Source organism: Eulemur rufifrons, chromosome 7 (assembly GCF_041146395.1).
Source record: "Eulemur rufifrons isolate Redbay chromosome 7, OSU_ERuf_1, whole genome shotgun sequence".
NCBI classification, from domain to species: Eukaryota; Metazoa; Chordata; class Mammalia; order Primates; family Lemuridae; genus Eulemur; species Eulemur rufifrons.
This window is the reverse complement of record NC_090989.1, coordinates 215,615,079-215,634,822: the sequence shown is the minus strand read 5'-3', so window position 1 is coordinate 215,634,822 and position 19,744 is coordinate 215,615,079. Positions and strand designations below refer to the sequence as shown.

At 38.3% G+C, this 19,744-nt stretch overlaps 1 protein-coding gene across 1 annotated transcript in view; it reads right to left on the bottom strand.

Annotated features, from left to right (window-relative positions):
* Nucleotides 1-19,744, bottom strand: part of GNAQ (G protein subunit alpha q) — a 285,781-nt gene that overhangs the window by 61,164 nt on the left and 204,873 nt on the right. Inside the window, exons 3-4 of the mRNA XM_069476371.1 lie at nucleotides 18,914-19,068; nucleotides 1,807-1,935 (exon numbers count right to left, since the gene is read on the bottom strand). Of these exons, the coding sequence (XP_069332472.1) occupies nucleotides 1,807-1,935; nucleotides 18,914-19,068 (284 nt within the window). The remainder of the gene's footprint in view (nucleotides 1-1,806; nucleotides 1,936-18,913; nucleotides 19,069-19,744) is intronic.

The following is a 19,744-nucleotide window of genomic DNA, read 5'->3' as shown; positions in this document are numbered from 1 at the left end:
TTCAAATTGTTGAATCTGTATCTTGACTGAAATGTACACAATGCTCACAGGAAAACATATTCTCAGAGAATGAGAGGCTTAGGTACAAAACTCTGAAAGTAGGGCTCCTTAAGCATTTGCTGAAAACTACACTTTTTCCTGGTATTGTCCCACCACCACCCAGCATTAAACCTAAACTAAGAACTCAAGGGACTTCCAGTAACTGCTTATAAGTCTTCAAAGGCACAGAAGAGAGACCTACGGGGCAAAACGGTGTATCCAGGGAGACCTACGAACTATGGCCATCAAAATTGGAATTGTTAGGTCTTTGGAAATATTATAATAAAAAGCTGGCTTTTCCCTTATGCCAGCATGTGAATAATATGCTCCTCATTTATATGAAATCTTCATTCCATAAAATCCTGCCACACTGGGCCCCATAAGATGTTTTTGATGATGACAGGAAATTATACTCCTAAGTCACTACTTTTATCATAGTGACAAAAAATGTTCTTTAAAAGCTAGTGCACAAAATGTGGAAAAAACAAGATGTAATAGTAATCAGGTATCAGAATCTACTAATTGTGAAGCAATGGGATGAAAATCCCCATGGACTGCTATATGTTTTCTCAAAATATTCTGTATTATGATTATAAGAGGAAGGACAATTGGGTGTCTCAAATTACAAATTCTCAAAATGTTATGAACTCAAAACTTGAGTAATACTGAATGCTGGAGTTACAAGGAACACTAGGAGATCATTTAATGCAACCATTTTATAGATAAAAGAACTGAGGCTCAGAAATTTTTCCCAAATGCCACTCACATTATGGTCATGTCTATTAGAGCAAAGTATGGCAGCCAGATTTGCCCACAGGTGCAGAGACTGGTTAGAATAAAATACAGTTCTCTGGCAAGGAAATAAGGAGGGCCCACTAATGAGAACCACATGGCAGAGTCACGCCGTAGGAGTTACACAATTCCTACTTCATAACCTGATACTGACACATTCATCTTCAGTGGGATGGGCTCTCCTGAGAAACTCAACTCTCCACACACAATATTCACATGCTTCATTTCTCAAAACACCACGTATTTGTACTCTAACTAAAAGCACAACTGAGTGATTGTGTAATAAGAGAGTAAATGAAAGTACATTGGTATTGTTTATTTTTTTTCTCATCTTAAAAATAATGGAATGCTTCTGTTGAAGAATTATCCAGACAAAACCAGCAGCAGGGAGAAGAGTTAATATGTTTTCATTCTATTTTGCTATATAAATATAGACTAGGTTAATTAACCCATTTTCAACATCACATATTTTGAAAATTTTTAAGGAACTTACTTTATGAATACAAAACATCATATATTGTTATACTATTGAAAAATTTTGCATTGGTTCCAGAGGAGGAAGTATCAATATGAAAGTTTCCAACAACATATAATTTCTATTATTGATATGGTCATAAGATCATTCATATCTTAAATAATTCTAAAAATATGTCCATTGTCTTCACAATTAAAGAGATTCCAAAAATAATTATAGTTAAGATCAATGATTGAGTAACTGATTTTGTTCAACCACCAGCAAACTAAGATTTTCCTGATAGCTTGGTGATTTCAGTTGAACTGAGAAACTCTCCAGTACATCCTTCTGCTGCTTCTTCTTTCAGGGGCACCTTATTTCATTTTGGTAAATAACGATAATAATTAGTATAAAGGCTACATTGTTTTCAAGTGTACGCGTGATTTCAATATTTATAGAGTTTACCAACTGTACCTAAGGCATAAAAGCTGGGAAGTAGGTTTTATGAACTCAGTTACTACCTGAAAATGACACTTTGTAAGTCAAAGGGATATTCGATGATCCCTGTGGTGGGGACTCGAACTCTAAGCACATCTTGTTGCGTAGGCAGGTAGGCAGGGTCGGCTACGCGGTCCAAGTCATTAAGATAGCTAGAGGAAGGAAGACACAACGAGAACGTCAGTGACCATCACACCAAATCTGTCTATGGAAAGGGAAGGGCAAAAATGAGTCCTAAAAGAGAAGTGAAAAAGAGAAAGAAAAATATCGGAAAGTGCTAAAGAAGTTTGAGGAAAAGAGATAAAGTCAGCCTTCCACTCAGAGGAAAGTTATTCATCTATGGATCACCTACACACCAAATTTCTTATTTCTTCTCTTACTATCAATTAGAACCCATGCTCTCCAAGTCAGGGGCAGGAAGGAAAAGAAATTTAAATTAGTCTCCTCCCCTCTACTTGTTTAGCAGTTCTGGTTGGTAAAGCAGGAGTTTAAAACAAATAGTTTTCGAGATAACAGAGTTGCACATAAGGTCAGAATGTTCTCTCTCTCTCTCTCTTTTTTTTTTTTTGGCTAGTTTGCAGAACATCAGAGTCTTTTCCTGGAATGAATTTCCTTATTCCCCTAAGAGAAGACAACAGGATACCATGTCCTAAATTCTGTCCAGAGCCTAAGTCATTCATGATTAATGTGAAATCATGAGATTTCTAGTTACTACAGTAATAATGTCTAAGGTCAGATAGTCCTAATGTTTAGTCATCACACCTTAACTTTAAATTTATCTAGTTATATACGTTTCCATTCCCTTAAAAATTTTTTTATTTTGAAATAATTTTAGACTCACAAGAAGTTGCAAAAATATTACACAGAATTCCCCTATACCCTTCACCCAGCGTCCCCCAATGATAACATCTTATGTAACCATAGTACACTATCAAAACCAGGAAATTGACATTGATGCAATACTATTAACAAAACTACAGACCTCATTTAGATTGTTACATGCACTCATATACTGTGTGTGTGTGCTTGTGTGCGTGTGTGTGTGCGTGCACGTGTGTATGAGGCTGTCCAGAAAGTATCCAGCCATTGTCAACATAACCAGAATGGTTACATGGCTGGATACTTTCTGGACAGCTCTTGTATGTATATATGTATGTATATAGTCGTTCCTCAGAGTGTGTGGGGACTGGTTCCAGGACCTCTCACAGATACCAAAATCCATGGATACTCAAGTCCTCAATATAAAATGGGGCAGTATTTGCATATAATCTATGCACATCCTCATACATTTTAAATCATCTCTGGATTACTTATAATACCTAGTACAATGTAAATGCTATGTAAGTAGTTGTTATACTGTAGTGCTTGGAGAATAATAAGAAAAACGTCTGTACATATTCAGTATAGATGCATTTTTTTTCCTGAGTATTTTCAATCCATAGTTGGTTGAACTCAAGAATTTGGAACCCACAGATATGGAGGGCCAAGTGTGTAAGCAGGGGAAGGGTAACTAGTTCTGTGAAATTTTATCATATGTAGATATTCACGTAACACCACCACAATCAGGACACAGAACTGTTCGATCCCCACAAAGAAACTGCCTGTGTTACCCCAGCTAGCCTAACCCCTGGCAGTCACTGATGTTCTCCATCACTGTAATTTTGCCATATCAAAAATCTTTTATTCCATTCACGTTCCATTCTCTCAAAGAACAAAAAAATAATTTAGAATGTTAAGAATGACATGATTTGAGGACAACCAGGTGAAAATGACTGTTCTGAGCAGTATCTTCATGATTTCACAGAGCACTGTTCTCTCCTTTACCCTGGGGAAGATGGAGCACGAACATGGTTTCAAACACACAGCTACAAAGTGTATACGCAAAGTACCTAACTTGTGAACAAGGTTAAAGAAAAGGTGGAAACATTAAGAGAATTGGAAAGAGCTAGATCTTTGACTCTTTTATGCCCACAAACAAAAGACAGTAAGTTTTGAGGTAATGAATATTTTTTGGATGGATGGATTTCCTATGCCTGAGATATGGTTTTAGCATTACTTAAACAGCAGTTTTACCAGTAGTGTGCCTATATGAATCATATCCTTAAATTTGAAACTGAGTGTTAAAAAGAAATATTATGTTAAGTCTATAAGATTCATGGAATTATAAAATAGGAGGGCTAAGTCTGACTTTAACAAAGAAAATTACTGCCTCTTTGGAGGTATCAATTCTTTAAAACAAAAAAGTAGCAGCCCAGAAATTCCTACTGCAAATCAACTAATTTGTATTTTAGGGACCTTATCCTGGACACATCAATGATTCTTTAGCTGGAAATTAGCTATCCATTAATAAGAGCCAGTCTGATATCTTTAATTATTACAAAACTCGCTAGAGGACAAAGAAAGGGAGGCTGGGAGAATATTGGTGTGAAAGGCAGAAAGGAAATGCAAAAATGGACTGGACCCAGTATTTTAGTAAATATCATGGCATGGCCTTGGAGTCCTCTGATAGAGTTAACATGCTCATGTTCTGGGAGTTGATCTGTACATTATTCTACAGATAAAACTAGCTCATCACATCATATATACAAAATCAACTGGCTGCTCTGTGTAGATGTAGTTTTCTAATTTATCAGCTCCTTGATTTGAAAAGCTTGAGCACATATTTTGAAATCCACAAGATCACCATTTATTTAACTACTGTATGTAAGAACTTATTTCAGAGGAATCAAAGAACTTTAAATTTACACTGGCCAGTTTGCTCACAAATATGTTGCCCAATAAACCATTTCTGCTCCCTTAATGCCATACACAGAAGTCAGAACAGAGGGTTGCTAATACTTGTATATAAGGTGCTATGGTATCCTACGGTAGAGGAAAATTGTGGCTTTCTGTTTCCTGAAGATCAACCAACAGATTACTTATTGCCACTCCATTTTAAAATACAGACGTGCAGTTTGCACAGGAGTATTTAAAAAACCAGCACATGAAGTGGGAAATTACCTGTCACATTGCTCAGTAGGAACTTTGATACTTTATCTCCAATTTAGAAGGATGAACTGAGCTTCCTGGAAAACATGCTCAGGTAAGATGGTACACACCTGCAATTGAAAAACCACTTACAAGGGCTTAGAGGCTACTGTAAAATTGTCAGTGGTATCTGTCCATAAATCCAGGGTACTGATATTAGCTGACTATCTAAAATATCCTTACTTGCAAGAATACTTTTCCCTCTTCATCTTCTTTTGCTCCTTTTCCATGGCAGTGTAGTTCATAGAGAATTTTAAAAACACCATAACAACAACTAACATACACTGAGCACCTGGTGCTTGCCAGGCTCTGTCTGTTCATTGCCTGGGTATGAACATGTTTCATGGCAAACAAACAGCCATGAAAGACGTTCCATACATTTCTGATTAACTTAAAAGTAAACTACAGGCTGGGCGCGGTGGCTCATGCCTATAATCCTAGCACTCTGGGAGGCCGAGGTGGGTGGATCGCTCGAGGTCAGGAGTTCGAGACCAGCCTGAGCAAGAGTGAGACTCCTCCCCCTCCCCCCCCCCCCGCCCCCCGTCTCTACTAAAAATAGAACGAAATTATCTGGCCAACTAAAAATATATAGAGAAAAAAATTAGCCAGGCATGGTGGCGCATGCCTGTAGTCCCAGCTACTCGGAAGACTGAGGCAGAAGGATTGCTTGAGCCCAGGAGTTTGAGGTTGCTGTGAGCTAAGCTGACACCACGGCACTCTAGCCCAGGCAACAAAGTGAGACTCTGTCACCAAAAAAAAAAAAGTAAACTGCAGTTCTTGCTTGACATTCTTTTTGCTTTGCCTCCGTTAGATGGTGGAGAGAAAGGCTCACTTCACTTAGGGCAGTAAATAAGTTAATCTAGTTTAATAAAAGAAAAAGGCTGAAGGGAGCTCCATCCAGCTCTGCTAGTTGCAACACACATCAACTAGAACCAAAATAAACCAAAAACTCCAAAACAAGGCAAATGGAAACAACCCAACAATAAACCCCCTCAATCAAAAGACAAACTATTTTTTCCTAGAGGAAAATCCGGGTGCCTCAGAAGCTACCCAGGATTGAAGACATGTTGCAGACAATTTGTGAAGCAAGTGAAATGTGTAGACAACCAAGAACTGCATTTTGTTACTGCCAAGGAGAGGCCAGTGTGAAGAGTTTCTGCCTGTATACTCCTCACCACCCCCTCACTCTGCGCTCACAGCACTACCTGCATTTCATGTTTGCTTAGGGAAAAAAGCCACTCTATCCCCTTAGAAATGGAGGCCTATCATCCTCATAGAACTAGTGCATCCTCATTTGTTGATCCTTGTCACATTTTGAGAAAAAGTAATAGAATTTCTTATCTGAATTCTACTTTCCATTGAAGCATTTCATATTGTGAAGAAAATCTTTGGTGGACTGTGGGGGACAGGTTCATGTTGGATTATTCCATTCATTCAACCTTTTAAAAAGAAACATTGCAGTCTAAACAAATTTATATGGCAGAGTAAATTCAGAGAGTTAGTTATAGCCATAATTTGTTTTGTAGGAATGATTCTGAGTGGCTGCTGAGGTCATTCTCAAGGGTGTTGCTATGGTGACAGGCATAGGTACATTTCCAAGGCAATGTATGTGTAACAAGTGTCTGGCAGTAGCTCTCTGCTGATGTCAGGGACAGAAAGCGCCCATGGTATACCTGGGACGTATTAAGTACCTAGGTCCTAGGAGACTATTCAACCATATTCAAAAGTGTATTATTATAGAAAGGGGGAAGGTTTAACTGCTTAAACTCAACTTACTCTAATCCATCCATGGGATTTAATAATGACTTTCCATTGTGTTGAGACATTTAATTAATAGTTTGATTCAAAAAAACTCAACATTCTTCCACGTTTGCCCAGTTAGCTATGGCCCTCACACTTGGTAGTTGGGGTCCAGGACTCCCCTGGTTCACAACTGTATCACCAACACTTCGCCAAGGGCCTGGGACACAGCAGGTGCTCAACACGTGACCCAAATTAAACTACTTTATGGAAAAGGCTGTAGTGGTTAGAAAGGCAGGTTATAGCTTTTAGGAAAAAATATAGCAGTAGGGAGGTTGTTAGCTACCCATCTTTACATAATTACCTCTTTGAGCTATTTTACTGGCCTGAATTATGTAATAACCAAATTCTGAATTAAAATGCCTCTGACATTTAAAGACAACATGAAAAGGAAAGGAATTTTTTGTTTAACTTCATTAGTAGATGTACCTTCTGCTATCCTTTAGGTCCTGGCCACAGAATGATATAATTTGTACGTCCATTTTATACCTGTTAGTTTCAAGCTTTCGGGCCTTAGGATTCTGTCTAATTCAGTGCTGAAGAGGTGAGACCTTATCAACAAGACATTTATACCACAATCTCTTTAATGGAAGAAAAAGCTTTTTGATGGTTTCCAGTGAAAAGTAAAGGGACAAGGAGACCCGTATAGTGATATTTCAAAGATTTCTTTCCTGCCATGAGCACAGTGCAGAGTCATTTGGAATTCAGCAACACATTTTGACCATGACATTATGGTAGATGCTACGAATATGAAGTTTCACTGGATGTGTTCCCCACCTGCAAGTTTGCCAACTTGTGGGAAGAAAAGGGTTATATAAAAATGAAAAATGGTGGGATTTGTTAGGAATGGGATGAACATTTATATATAGTCATTTTCTGGGAACCTATTGGAATAGTCTCTAATCCCTGGTGATAATCCACAAATCATCCTTCTGTAGTATGAATGAACTGTATGAAAGACTTAACGAAATCATATCTATTAGTTTACACCTTGTAAGAGCTAAATTCTTTAGACGTTTAACTCACGATCATCTCTGGCTTCAGAAAAATAAATTCAGAAATAGGATATAATCTACTACTTTAAATGATTAAAAATATATGAAAGAAGTTTAAACTCTACTAAAATAATATGCCCAAATTATATTAAATATGCCATTTTCTCTCTTGAATGTTTTAAACAGAGATTCCAAACGCTCCTTAATTTTTACAATAGTTTGTCAATAACAGTTTTGAGTTGATCTTCAAATTTAATTTATGCTCTAATTTGACATGTAATGAAAACTTATTTTTAAAAATCTTTCTAAAATTAAAAGGAAAAAGGCTCATCACCTCTGACTGGAAGGGTAATTGAAATCTAAACCAAGAACAGTATAGAAATTAAAAATTCAAGTGCTATTGTTTTTTGTAATGAAGGGAAGACAGAATAAAATTTAGAGATATGATTTGGCAAGTCAAATATATCACATTACAGCCAGGGTTAGAAAAATGTTATGAGTTGGGCATGGTGGCATGCACCTATGGTTCCAGCTACTTGGGAGGCTGAGGCAGGAGTTCAAGGCTATAGTGTGCTATGATCATGTCTGTGAATAGCCACTGCACTCCAGCCTGGGCAACATAGTGAGACCTTGTTTCCAAAAAACAAAAACAAACAAAAAAAACCTCTGAGATTTGACATTTGGTGCAGATCCAACCAGACATAATAAGATAAATGAAAAGAGCATCTCAGAGTATTCAACACAGCATGCCATAGGGTGTGTGTTGGGGGGGGTTCTTTAACCCCTGTAAAGGCCTCCCATGGAAAGGCTGCATTTCCAACACATTTACAGTTTAAGTCAAATATTAAGATGAAGTTATGGCACAGAAAATGATTCTGGGTAAGTTTTCACATTTTTAATTATTGAAAAGAAGGTTAGAAAAACTAGGTCGACTTCATTAAAAAAAAATTAAGACCTCATTGTGAGAGAAAATAGTCTTTGGGGAGTTGAAAGCTAGATCATGCCAGGAGATAGTATCTGACAGTGTCAAAGGCAGCAGAAGCTAAGGAGAAATCAGAGGCACACATGGTTATTGTAAAGTGGCTCTATGACCACAAAGATCCAAAGGAAAAAAGTGAAAAAATTATAAAGTGACCTTAAAAAAATGGGGAAGTAACAGTTCTGCCAAACTGCTATCCTGAGGGGAGAGTCAAGTGGAGGTTTTGGTGCCATGACCCACTCAAGTCCCTCCCCCATCTTGCAAACCCTGTTGCTGATATGAGATCGGCCAGTAGGCTGGTAATCTGGTTAGGCTGGTTAGCTACATGGGATTACTCATTACACAAACACTTCCATCTCCTAAAGAGCTCATTTTGTGGAGGCCAAATCAACTTTCCTCTTTCCTTTTCAATACCTGGCATACCATGATTAGAGTTCAAGGAGGGGCAGCATTTAATATAGGTATTTTGTTCATAAGAAGTTATTTGTTAGGCCGGGTGTGGTGGCTCACGCCTGTAATCCTAGCACTCTGGGAGGCCGAGGTGGGTGGATCGTTTGAGCTTAGGAGTTCGAGACCAGCCTGAGCAAGAGCGAGACCCCATCTCTACTAAAAATAGAAAGAAATTATATGGACAGCTAAAAATATATATAGAAAAAATTAGCCGGGCATGGTGGCGCATGCCTGTAGTCCCAACTACTCGGGAGGCTGAGACAGGAGGATCGCTTGAGCTCAGGAGTTTGAGGTTGCTGTGAGCTAGGCTGACGCCACGGCACTCACTCTAGCCTGGGCAACAGAGTGAGACTCTGTCTCAAAAAAAAAAAAAAAAAAAAGAAGTTATTTGTTTTTCATACTAAATTTGTTTAAAACAAAGATCACTCAGTGGTAGCAGGTGTGTTACAATCCTACTGTTTATGAAAACTGTTCCAGGAAGACCATTTTGTATGATAAAAGAGACGTCTTTAGGATTATGTATTTTAATTTCCCTTTACCAAAGAACTAACCCAAACCAGAAAATCAGATTTCAAAAACTAAATTAAATTAAATATCTCCTCAAAAGATCCTATCACTGCATTTGATAAATATGATAGTTTCAGGATCTTATGAATGTACATATGGAGGGTTATTCCGAATGTCCAACATGAAGAGAATACCAAATGGGAAACGGGTTGGGCAACTATGTCTCTGTCATGCAGACACCAGGGTCAGGGTCAGGACTTGGTTCACAGCAACAGATTCTCAGGGGTGGTGCTCAAACAAATAAATTGACCTTGTAATTAAAAATAAAACCAAAACAACAACAATGAGAAAGAGACAGAGGCAGAAAGGAAAGGAAGGAAGGAGGCCTTTTTCAATTTGTCTATTTGGCTTTGTTAATTTATTCATCTTTTATGTAAAATATTAATAACTTTCAAAGCTATTGACTAATTTTGGTACAATTCTAAAACATGAAGAAATATCTGAAGACTACTTTTTATTCTAGTCTGCCTGTCTTGAAATGTGATGGCAGTGCTTAATTCAGTTAATTTCCACATATTTATTGGGAATCTGTTATATGTTAAATTCTAATGCAGTGTGTAGGATGGAGGGGGGGTTGGCACAGGGAGCTGGTACAAAATACGTTAAAATATATTCTTTACCCTTAGGGACGTCAGGCTACCTGAGTAGCAAAGAGAGCACAGATGAATCAATTAAGAAACAATTAAGTGCCAAATTGTGAGCTGCTAACTATGAATGCAATAAGAAGGGAGAGATGATTATGAACTGTAGCCACTAGAGAATAGTGTACAAAAGAGGTGGGGGATGAGTTACATTGTGCAGACAGAATGGGATTTGAACAGGCAGAAGAGAAAAGAGAGATGAGAAGAAATTAGGAAAGGCACAGAATTTCCTTGTCCTTTTATTACTCAGTCATTCAACAACTTTTACAGAAAGCCTACAATCAGCTAGGCACTATGCTTAGCAGTGAGAGTGAACCACAAAGGAAAAAGGACACAAATTCTGTCCTCAAGGAGCTTGTAGTCTGGCAATGAAGATAAATGTGCTACAAATAACTATACTACAATGCAGATGTGATGTGGGTCATAAGAGAGGTTCCAGTGATTGTAGCCAAGAGTCATCCTTGAGCAAAAGGCCACTGATTTAAGCAGGTGTCCTGTGGTCATGTTATCTTAACTTGGATATTGGTTCTGTACGATCAGAACCTTCATTTTGACAAGGATGATCAGGTCTGGGAAGCTGGTCATGCTAACTTGACTTAACATGAACTAATTATAGGTCAAAATTCAATTCATTACTTTCAATTGAAAAGTCACAGTGATAATGAACAAGAACATCAGAATTAGCCAATTAGTGTCTTCAGGTGGCTGACTTGGCAGGCAGGGAGTTAAAAAAGAAGCATCGTCATGTTACCTTAAGGGTTACCTGATGATAGCAAGGTTCCTCGGCTCACCTGTGACTGGAGGTGGGGTTGTCTTCTAGTCAGGTGCATGTTATCGATATATTAGGCCTCTTACAAAAGCCCATCAGTCCTACCTTTGCTTCAATTGATTAAGTCCTATTCCACTCCCCTTAACCTGCTGCAACACAGCATCAGGTACTATGAGGGGGGCAAAAGCCAAGACACACGAGACATAATCCTTGCACTCAGAGGCCAAGTCAACGCAATGAACATTTCTGGTCATTTATGCCATCTTTAATGCTAGACACTCTTTGTGTGGCATTTGTAGGTACTTCCAGGGAATACAATCTAGAGCTCTCTGCTGCTCACTTGCTACCAAAAGTTTTGTTGTGCAAAGCAATATTTCTAGAGGATTGATGAAGGAATGAAGGCCATCTACTCTCTCAGGAGGGAAACTTACCTCTGCGTTAAGAAATAAGAGTCTTAAGCAAGGTTCTGTCTAAAGGGTGGAAGCAGAGTGCTAGTTGCCTTTCAATATTCATCCTTCTTCTCTAGGAGGAGTTCGAAATTTGCTTGTGTGTGTGTGTGTGTTTGACTTGCTCTTTGGGTACAAGGCAGCTATAGACAATACATAAATGAATGAGTGTAGCCGTGTTCCAATAAAACTTCAGGCAGCTCGACAAATGTGCCAATCTTTGTTCTATAGTAACAGCATCCCTGGATTTAGCTGGGCACAACAAAATCCTGAATAAAGAGGCTGGAAAGCCCTATAAAGAGGCTAAACTCCTGAAGGTGCAAAGGTCCTGCTAAAACGTGAGCAAGCAGCAAATTGACAGAATGAGCCTGTCTTCCACACCCACTTTGCCCCTCGTGCAGAGTGAATGATTGGCAAACAGCCAATCCCAGTCCTTTTCCTGCCCCTTCTCTGTGTTGAAGGTTAGAGTGCAGTTAAACACATCTACACCTTATCTTTTCATCCTTAAAAGTACTCTGAAAAGGGAATAATAAAGACTACATCTTAGAATCATCACGGTTTACTGTGGACAACAAAAGCAGGTTTTACTTTTTCTTTCTTTTTTTTTTTTCTTATTTGTTTGTTTTACTCTTGCAAAAGGTTATTAGGAAATGTGGCCCACTAGATAACAAAACAAGTAAATATGTCACTCAAGTGAAAGGAATGACACCCCATGTTATTATTGTCATTCTTTAAATAAGAGGAAACACATACAAAATCAATGCTGTCTTCTGAGATAAAGATAGCATTTTCAGTAATTTAAACATGTCAGGAATAATTGCTCTGTTCATTCCATTTCCAGGTAAATCTGGGGGATGTCAGGTTTCCACTTGACTGCTTAGGATAATGACTTCTCAGATACAGGCAGAAGCTATGGTAACAGAATCAAAGGACTTCAGAATTTAGGAAAAGAATTTAAAGATTACATGTCACATGCCACATCTGAGGAAAGTGCGGCTTACCTAAACAGCTGGACTATGTATCACCTAATATTCCCATCATACAATGGTCTTATCTGCCTTCAAAAGCTTGGAGCAGGCTTAAACTTTTTTAAAAATCATCAGATAAAGAGGAAGGTCTGAATGGCTACAAGAGCCAAACCAATATCCCCTGAGCCTCAAGTGTTTGACTCATCCTCAGCATCTTTTACAAGGTACTTCCTCAAGAAGGACTCGGCCCTAAATCAGGTGGATCTCCTAATCTACTTCTGTGCCTTTTTTTTTTTTTTTTAGTTTGAATTGCTGTCTTACCTTTTGCATTTTAAATTCAACATGGTACATAATTAATATTGGTGCAGGGTCATAATCACACTCAATTAAAAATTTAAGCATGAGTTTAGAAGGAAACTCTAATACTGCCTTATGTCAAAAAGCCAATTGCACTTTGGCCTTGTGGGCTCTGGATCATGTGGAAATCTCAAGAAGGTGTCTCATCTACCAAACTCTCTGGAGAAGAAACTTTCTGGAGAGAAATCAGAAATTATTTGGTCCCTTAAGATGAACACAGAGCAGTCTTTAGCCAAAGCCTGCAGTGTGAGGACTTTTCTCACTATGTGCCAACATGATTGAGATTTGTGTTCTCTGGCTAATGTCAGGGAGCTTTTGGTACTGTACACAATGAACTCATTTGACCTGATGTCTCAGCATACTAAAGCAGGTGGTGAACCCTAGGGGGAAAAAAGTAAACCTACAGCCATCTGTTTATTGTGCTCTTTATCTAAACATATTCAGAGCCCCCAGGCTTTTTATCAATAATGGAGAAATTAATAAAGGAATCTATAAAATTCTCCAGGATCTTAGAATGCTTTTTATTCTTCCATTAAATAGAGTTGGAAGAATTCACCAAATTAAAGCCAATCACAAACTTATTCCAAACTGCTTATCCACTCTCTCTTATTTCCCATCTCCCTGTTTCTACCATCACTGCCTGTCCTTTGAGTCATCTGATTGCTTATTATGATAGGTAAGGTAGCTAATCAAACTAGAAAAAGGGAAGCTTGAATCATTTTATTGTATCCTCCTTATTGGTTCCAGTAAAAAGTGATCTGGTGGAGTGCATGTGTGTAGGGGGGTGATGTGGTGGGTAAAGACTGTAGGTTAAAATAAAGAAATAACATTTCTGAATTATCTGTGACTTAGAACATCTTCCATGTTAATATGGCTAACTGATGCTTAGCTAAACATGGCTAAGTTTTCTTGATGATGACAAAAAAAACCTGCTGGGTTTGTTTTCCAATAAAATCTATATAATTTTCCCTTCTGACCTTATAAATATGAAACTACCTGTAGAAAACACTGATAAAAATTAATAATTTATACCTTTCATGGTGACTTATAAGATACCTAATCATAGATATTTACCTATCAATTCATCTATCATCTATATATCTATTTTATGACTATCAGTCATCTATCTGTCTTTCATCCATCCATCCATCCATCCTCTGTGAGGCTGTATTTCACAGTGGTTAAAAGCTTAGGCTGTGGAATAAACAAATGAGAATTCAACTCCTACTTCTATCACTTACTACTGTGTGACCTTGAACAAACTGCTCAATCTGAGACCTAGTTTCCTCTTCTGTTAGATGAAAATACTAAAAAATATCTACTACTGTGGGTGGCTTTGAGGATTAAATGAAACAATGCATGTAAATAACAAAGCACAGAATCTAACATATACTAAAAGTTCAGTAAACAGCAGCTATTATTGTTTTTCATAATAGAGCTTTTCAGATCCCAGACCTTCAATAAAAGCAGGAAAAAAGATTTGAATGCCTTCAGCTCTGAAACTTCATAGTTCGCCTATGAGATGATATCAAAGAGAGATAGTGCCTACACCATGGTCACTAAAAGAGTGGAAATTATCCATCTATTATTTCATTTAAAAAATCACTTGTGAAGGTCAAACACGAGCAGTCACTGTTAGGCACTTAGGGTGGAGGAGTGAGACACTTTGGTAAACGTGACAACAGATATGACAGAGATATGCACAAAGTGTTAAGATAGATGACAGTGACTTATGCCATTGGTGTTGGGCAAGGGTTTCAGAGAGGGTGACTCCTGAGTTGGGTCTTAAAGGATGAACAGGAGATCATCAGATAGAAAAGAAGAAGAATTCGTGCTTGGCCTCTGCTCTCAGTATGCTTGGTAAGTGGCTTGCACTGAATCTCACAACCAGCGGGGTTCTGGAGGGAACAGCGACCATGCCTCAACCTTTAAGCATATGTGTGTGGCAGGCCCTGATTCTCACACTCTAGAGAGTAGATATGTGTCCCGTAAGTTTAAACCGAAGACCTGCCAGCAGAGACAGCACTCAGAGAAGTTGGTCCTAAGTTCAGAAAGATTTTTTTTGTAAGGTAGCGATATATGAATAAGAAATTAGGTTCAGAATATTAATGATGTATGGTTTATTTTAAAGACAGAAACAACAACATGGAAACTCCATATGAAGAAAAGGAGGCAAGATAAAACACTGAAGATACACTAGGGGAAGGTACTCAAAAAAAGTCAGAAAGGAAAAGGGGTAACAGCTATCTCAAACACAGAGAAAGGAATTATTCTGTAAAAATCAGTTCAATACTGGGAATTAGTGATGTTCGCTATATAGGACCTACATATTTGCCAGTGCTATCTCTGCAGTTGATGGAACATCATGCTATAACTACACTGGAGAGATCTCTGGAACACAGCAATAAATGAATGACTCCAACATGCCACAGGTCCTATCTCTAAGTTGAGAGGGTTTACATGGCTAAAGAAAAAGTGCCCAGTACTAAGATCAGGAAGAATACGGTGACTCTCATACTCAGGCCTCCTGGCACAGTGGGATTGAGGCACACCAGCCAGGCTGTGTGGGCACTGATCTACAGAGTGCTAAAACATGCCTGGAAGAGACCAGAAACATGGGGCCACTTAACTCTGGTTTCTACATACAGCCCCTTACATAACTGGCAGGACTAAGCTGGTTCTATTTCCCTCGAAGTAAACAGAGTATTCTAGAGAAAATGAAGGAAACAAACAAACCTCCCTAGGTTTCACTTAGTGACACTGACCAAATGTCTCTGCTTGTCCTAGAGATTCCCAGTTTAAGCCTGCTATTTCAGTGAAATTATCATTAGCAATCCCTTCCTTTTCAATGTGTCCTGGTCTGAATGATAAATTATATGGTTAGCATCTATTTAGTCCATGCAACAAATTGTTGACTTTAAACAAAAGATTAAAACATATACCTTTCCAGTAGGAAACCAAATAGCACCAGTAAAAAAAAAAACTACAGAAGAATGCCAATATAGACCAATTAATTAAAGTAGCAAATCATTCTTTTTCAAATCCGAATGGAATTATTAAATCAGGCAATAATTATTAGTTGGAATTAAATGCATTAGGTGAAGAAATGATGGGGAACTGGAGATCACTCAGTGACAAACTAACATGGCAAGAAGAAAAATATAACTTTACAAGGGAGGGTGCCGCTACCCTAATACTGTTGTATATCTTAACTTCAACAACTATGGGTAAGCCAGTATGTAACATCACTTATAATGCATTCTAGTCACAACATTTAACTTGAATCTAAAAAAGACTTTAAATGTAACTTCCAGTTTACAGTAAATCCATGAGATATGGGAACAAGTGAAATCATACTATGAGAAGCAATCAGGCAAATCTAGGCCAATCCCTTGAAGATGCCAGTGAAATGCAAAATGGGTCTCTACTAGATTAGAAGAGCCTTAAGGGACATAACAACCAGATGCAATGTGTAGTCCTAGAATCAACCACCTCTAAAGGACATTTTGGAAGAATTTGGGAAATTTGAATAAGAGCTGGGTATAGAATGATAAAAAGGACTGATTATTAATTTTAGGTATACTACTGTATTATTTCCTATGTAGAAAAATGTCCTTTTTTTTTTTTTTTAAAAGAGACGTATATACTAAGATGTCAAAGTGTATAACGACATGTTATAATTCACTTTATTATTTCAGCATAAAATATGGTTTAAAAAGATTTAGGTATATGTACATATACATATACCCACATATTTATAATTTAGAAAATCAATTTCTCCTCATCCCCACTAGGAGAAAGTAGAACTATTTAAAGAAAAATTATCTGAAGGGGTTTGGATCAGCCTGCGCCAGTGCCCCCACAGTTTGAGCTGGCTCTATCATAAGGGACCTGCCCACAGAGCAGGCATGTTTCCAGGGTAGACTCAGCCTGTACCGACAGAATGCTAAGGCGATGGTTTCCCCAGGGTCACAGCACTGACAGAGGCCTGGAGAAACTGTCTAGGATAGAAAGCAAGTAGATATGGCAGCAACCAGTTCCCATACTAACTAATGGGAACATGACTAGAAATCCACAAATCTAGACTGAGGGAATGTCATCAAAGATGTGATGAAGCTCTGTCTGAAGAATGCATTCACAGTAGACGATACAGGTGTCCTCGGTGCAAAGAGGAATCTTTTTGAGGCTCTGTCCCAGGAGCAGGAGGCAAACCCTAAGGGGGAGACCTAACCTCGGCAAGCACATAGTTACCACATACTGGTGCTCTGACTGCCCAGTAGCTGGTCTCTCTGTAGGGAGAAGAGTTACAGGTGACAGGTAGAGAATAGAACAGATAGGGTGGGGATGAGATAAGAGTTAAAATAAAAGTGAAACAGGAGTTAAAAGGAAAATGAAGAGAGGTAAATAATTTATTAGTAAAATGTAACCTTATAATGGAGCATCAGTTGGCAAAGGCCAGGGCACGGCATCACGGTAGCAAAGGGAGAAGTAGAATAGAGCTAAAAAAGAGCCAAAGAGAATCCAAGATGAGGGTGGACGGGTAACAAGCAGACAGGAGAGGACACAGTGACTGGGAACAGGGGACGATGGTTAAGACACAGCAGCAACATGGGGAGATAGGGGACATTTGAAATGGCAAAGGAAACAGAAGGACAGAGGGAGCAGGAAGTAAAAGAAAGACAGCTGGTCAGAGGTTGAGGGGGCAGAATTTGGAACAGACAAGAGCTGAATGCATCTTTTCCATCTCTGTACTCGGTGAAACTTAGTGGGAGCCCAGGAGAAAGGAACAAAGGGAGGAAGGAGAGAGGGAGGGAGAATGGGTGGAAGCGGTGAAGGAAGGCGGGCAGAACAGCCTGGAGAGCGAAGTGAAGGTGTGGAAGAAGGAAGAAGAAAAGAAGGCATGTGGAAAGCACACATTTCAGAGGCACACTAGGGGGTTAATGTTAGTTAAAATATGATGGGCTTGGTGCTGATGAGCATTCTATGTCACATTCCAGAATTGTGTAATTCAAATTTACCATAAGAATTCAAGAAATATTTTGACCAGGCAACATTTCTGTGGCTGATGTGAGTTATATCTTATACAAATGCCTAGAAGTAGCATAAAAGCATTATAACTTTATTGGAAAAACAGTCGCATAGCTCTTGGATCTGCCACGCACTGCCGAGTGATGCCAATCAGCCTGTCAGGCTCCTTATTTTCCCCAAGGGCCTGCTCTCATCCAGTGGGTCACTTTATCATATGAACTGGCCTAAGGCTGCCGAATTCTTTCCACCCATTCTTCTGTTGCCCAGAACCAAAACAAGAGGCAAATGCTGGATTGAGATAATTAACGTAGACAGAAATCTGGCTAAGTACTACAAAAACAACCCCCATTATTCAGGCGCCTGATTATCTAGATTGCTGACTACGTTGATTACATTAATCCAATGATTGCCAAATCTTTTCTTTACTTTCTGTCGGGTAGGATTTAATCTACAGAATTAACAGACCTCCCTAGGATGCAAATCTTTCCCAGGACACATGAGTTTGACTGACAGCTCACAAAATTATTCCGGAATGCATGCAAAATTAGACTCACACGCAATTTTCATGCAAAGGAAAACCTATCCATCAACATAATATAGTGGCTCTCAGAAAGCAGTCAAGGTTCTGGGTCTGAAAACTGGAAAGTAGGAGGTCTGATGTTTTAGGAAGCCATAATCAAACATTTTTGTTGGCAGTTTCTAATATGTGTAGGTGTTTTCTAGTACATGAATAAGATGAGAATTTGTACCAAAAATTATTATTACAAGATTTCAAATCACACTGGTGCATGTGTTTGAGAATCATTGGTTTGCAATTTGGGGGAGGAGACAGGTTGGTGAAATCAGATTCCCAGAGTCTTCAGTCTGTTTTTCAAACAGAAAACAGTAAAAGAAATCGTCTCCCTGATTCATGATACAAATCTCTTTGAATCTATCTAGATTTATGAGGTTGGCACAAGTCTAATATCTATATTTCCTAACTTTGAAGTTTGAATCGTATACTATATACACAGCCCAGACATCAGAGAGTTACAGTAACTGTAGAGCGCACCTTCACAGGAAAGCAAAGAGAAAGACCAAAGGGTCTCCTGGATGATACTCACTATTTGGTGGAGTCAGATAACTGATATTCTCGTCGTCTATCATAGCATTCCTGGATTCCAGGATCATTCCATAAACTCTTTATTGCATCTACGTATGGATTCTCAAAAGCAGACACCTTCTCCACATCAACTTCTCGAACTAATTGTGCATGAGCCTGTTTAAATTAAAAAACAAACAAACAAACAAACAAAAAAACAACAGCAGTTTTAATATCCTTTCCATTACTTTCCAAATTGTCTTTGGTTTGCACTTTACATTGACACAATTCAGGTGACATCTTCCTTCATATAATGGTTTCCAAACTGGTTTATAACAAAGTAATGATTCATATTTTTTGTTTTTGTTAGAGAGAACACAGTCCCAAATCTTTTCCTCTAGAGCAAACCTTGAGGCTAAAGTTGATTAGAGAACAGCAGCATGGTCAGCTCTCCCATCAGAACAATGAGAGTGTCATGCTACATATACCATTGTTTTTAGGTAATTATCATAATTCTAAAAGAATATTATTAAAGGAAAAAGGGCAGAATAATTATCTTCTGCATGTTTATAGTTTATTACAATCAAACACATAGTATACCTAGCCCATGGGTATTATGTCTCAGCAGAAACTAAATCAGAATCCTCAACTAATCAGGATTAGTTTCTATAGTTTGCTTTTAGGATAAAGTATAAAACCACCAGAAGAACATTTAATATTATCAATTTAATTTGGACAACAATAACAATACCCCTCCACTCCCACATAAATTCCCAAATTCCAAAATATTTATTTTATATCTGCCTTATCTACATTATCAGATTGAGGATCCTATTCAATTTTTTAACAATGA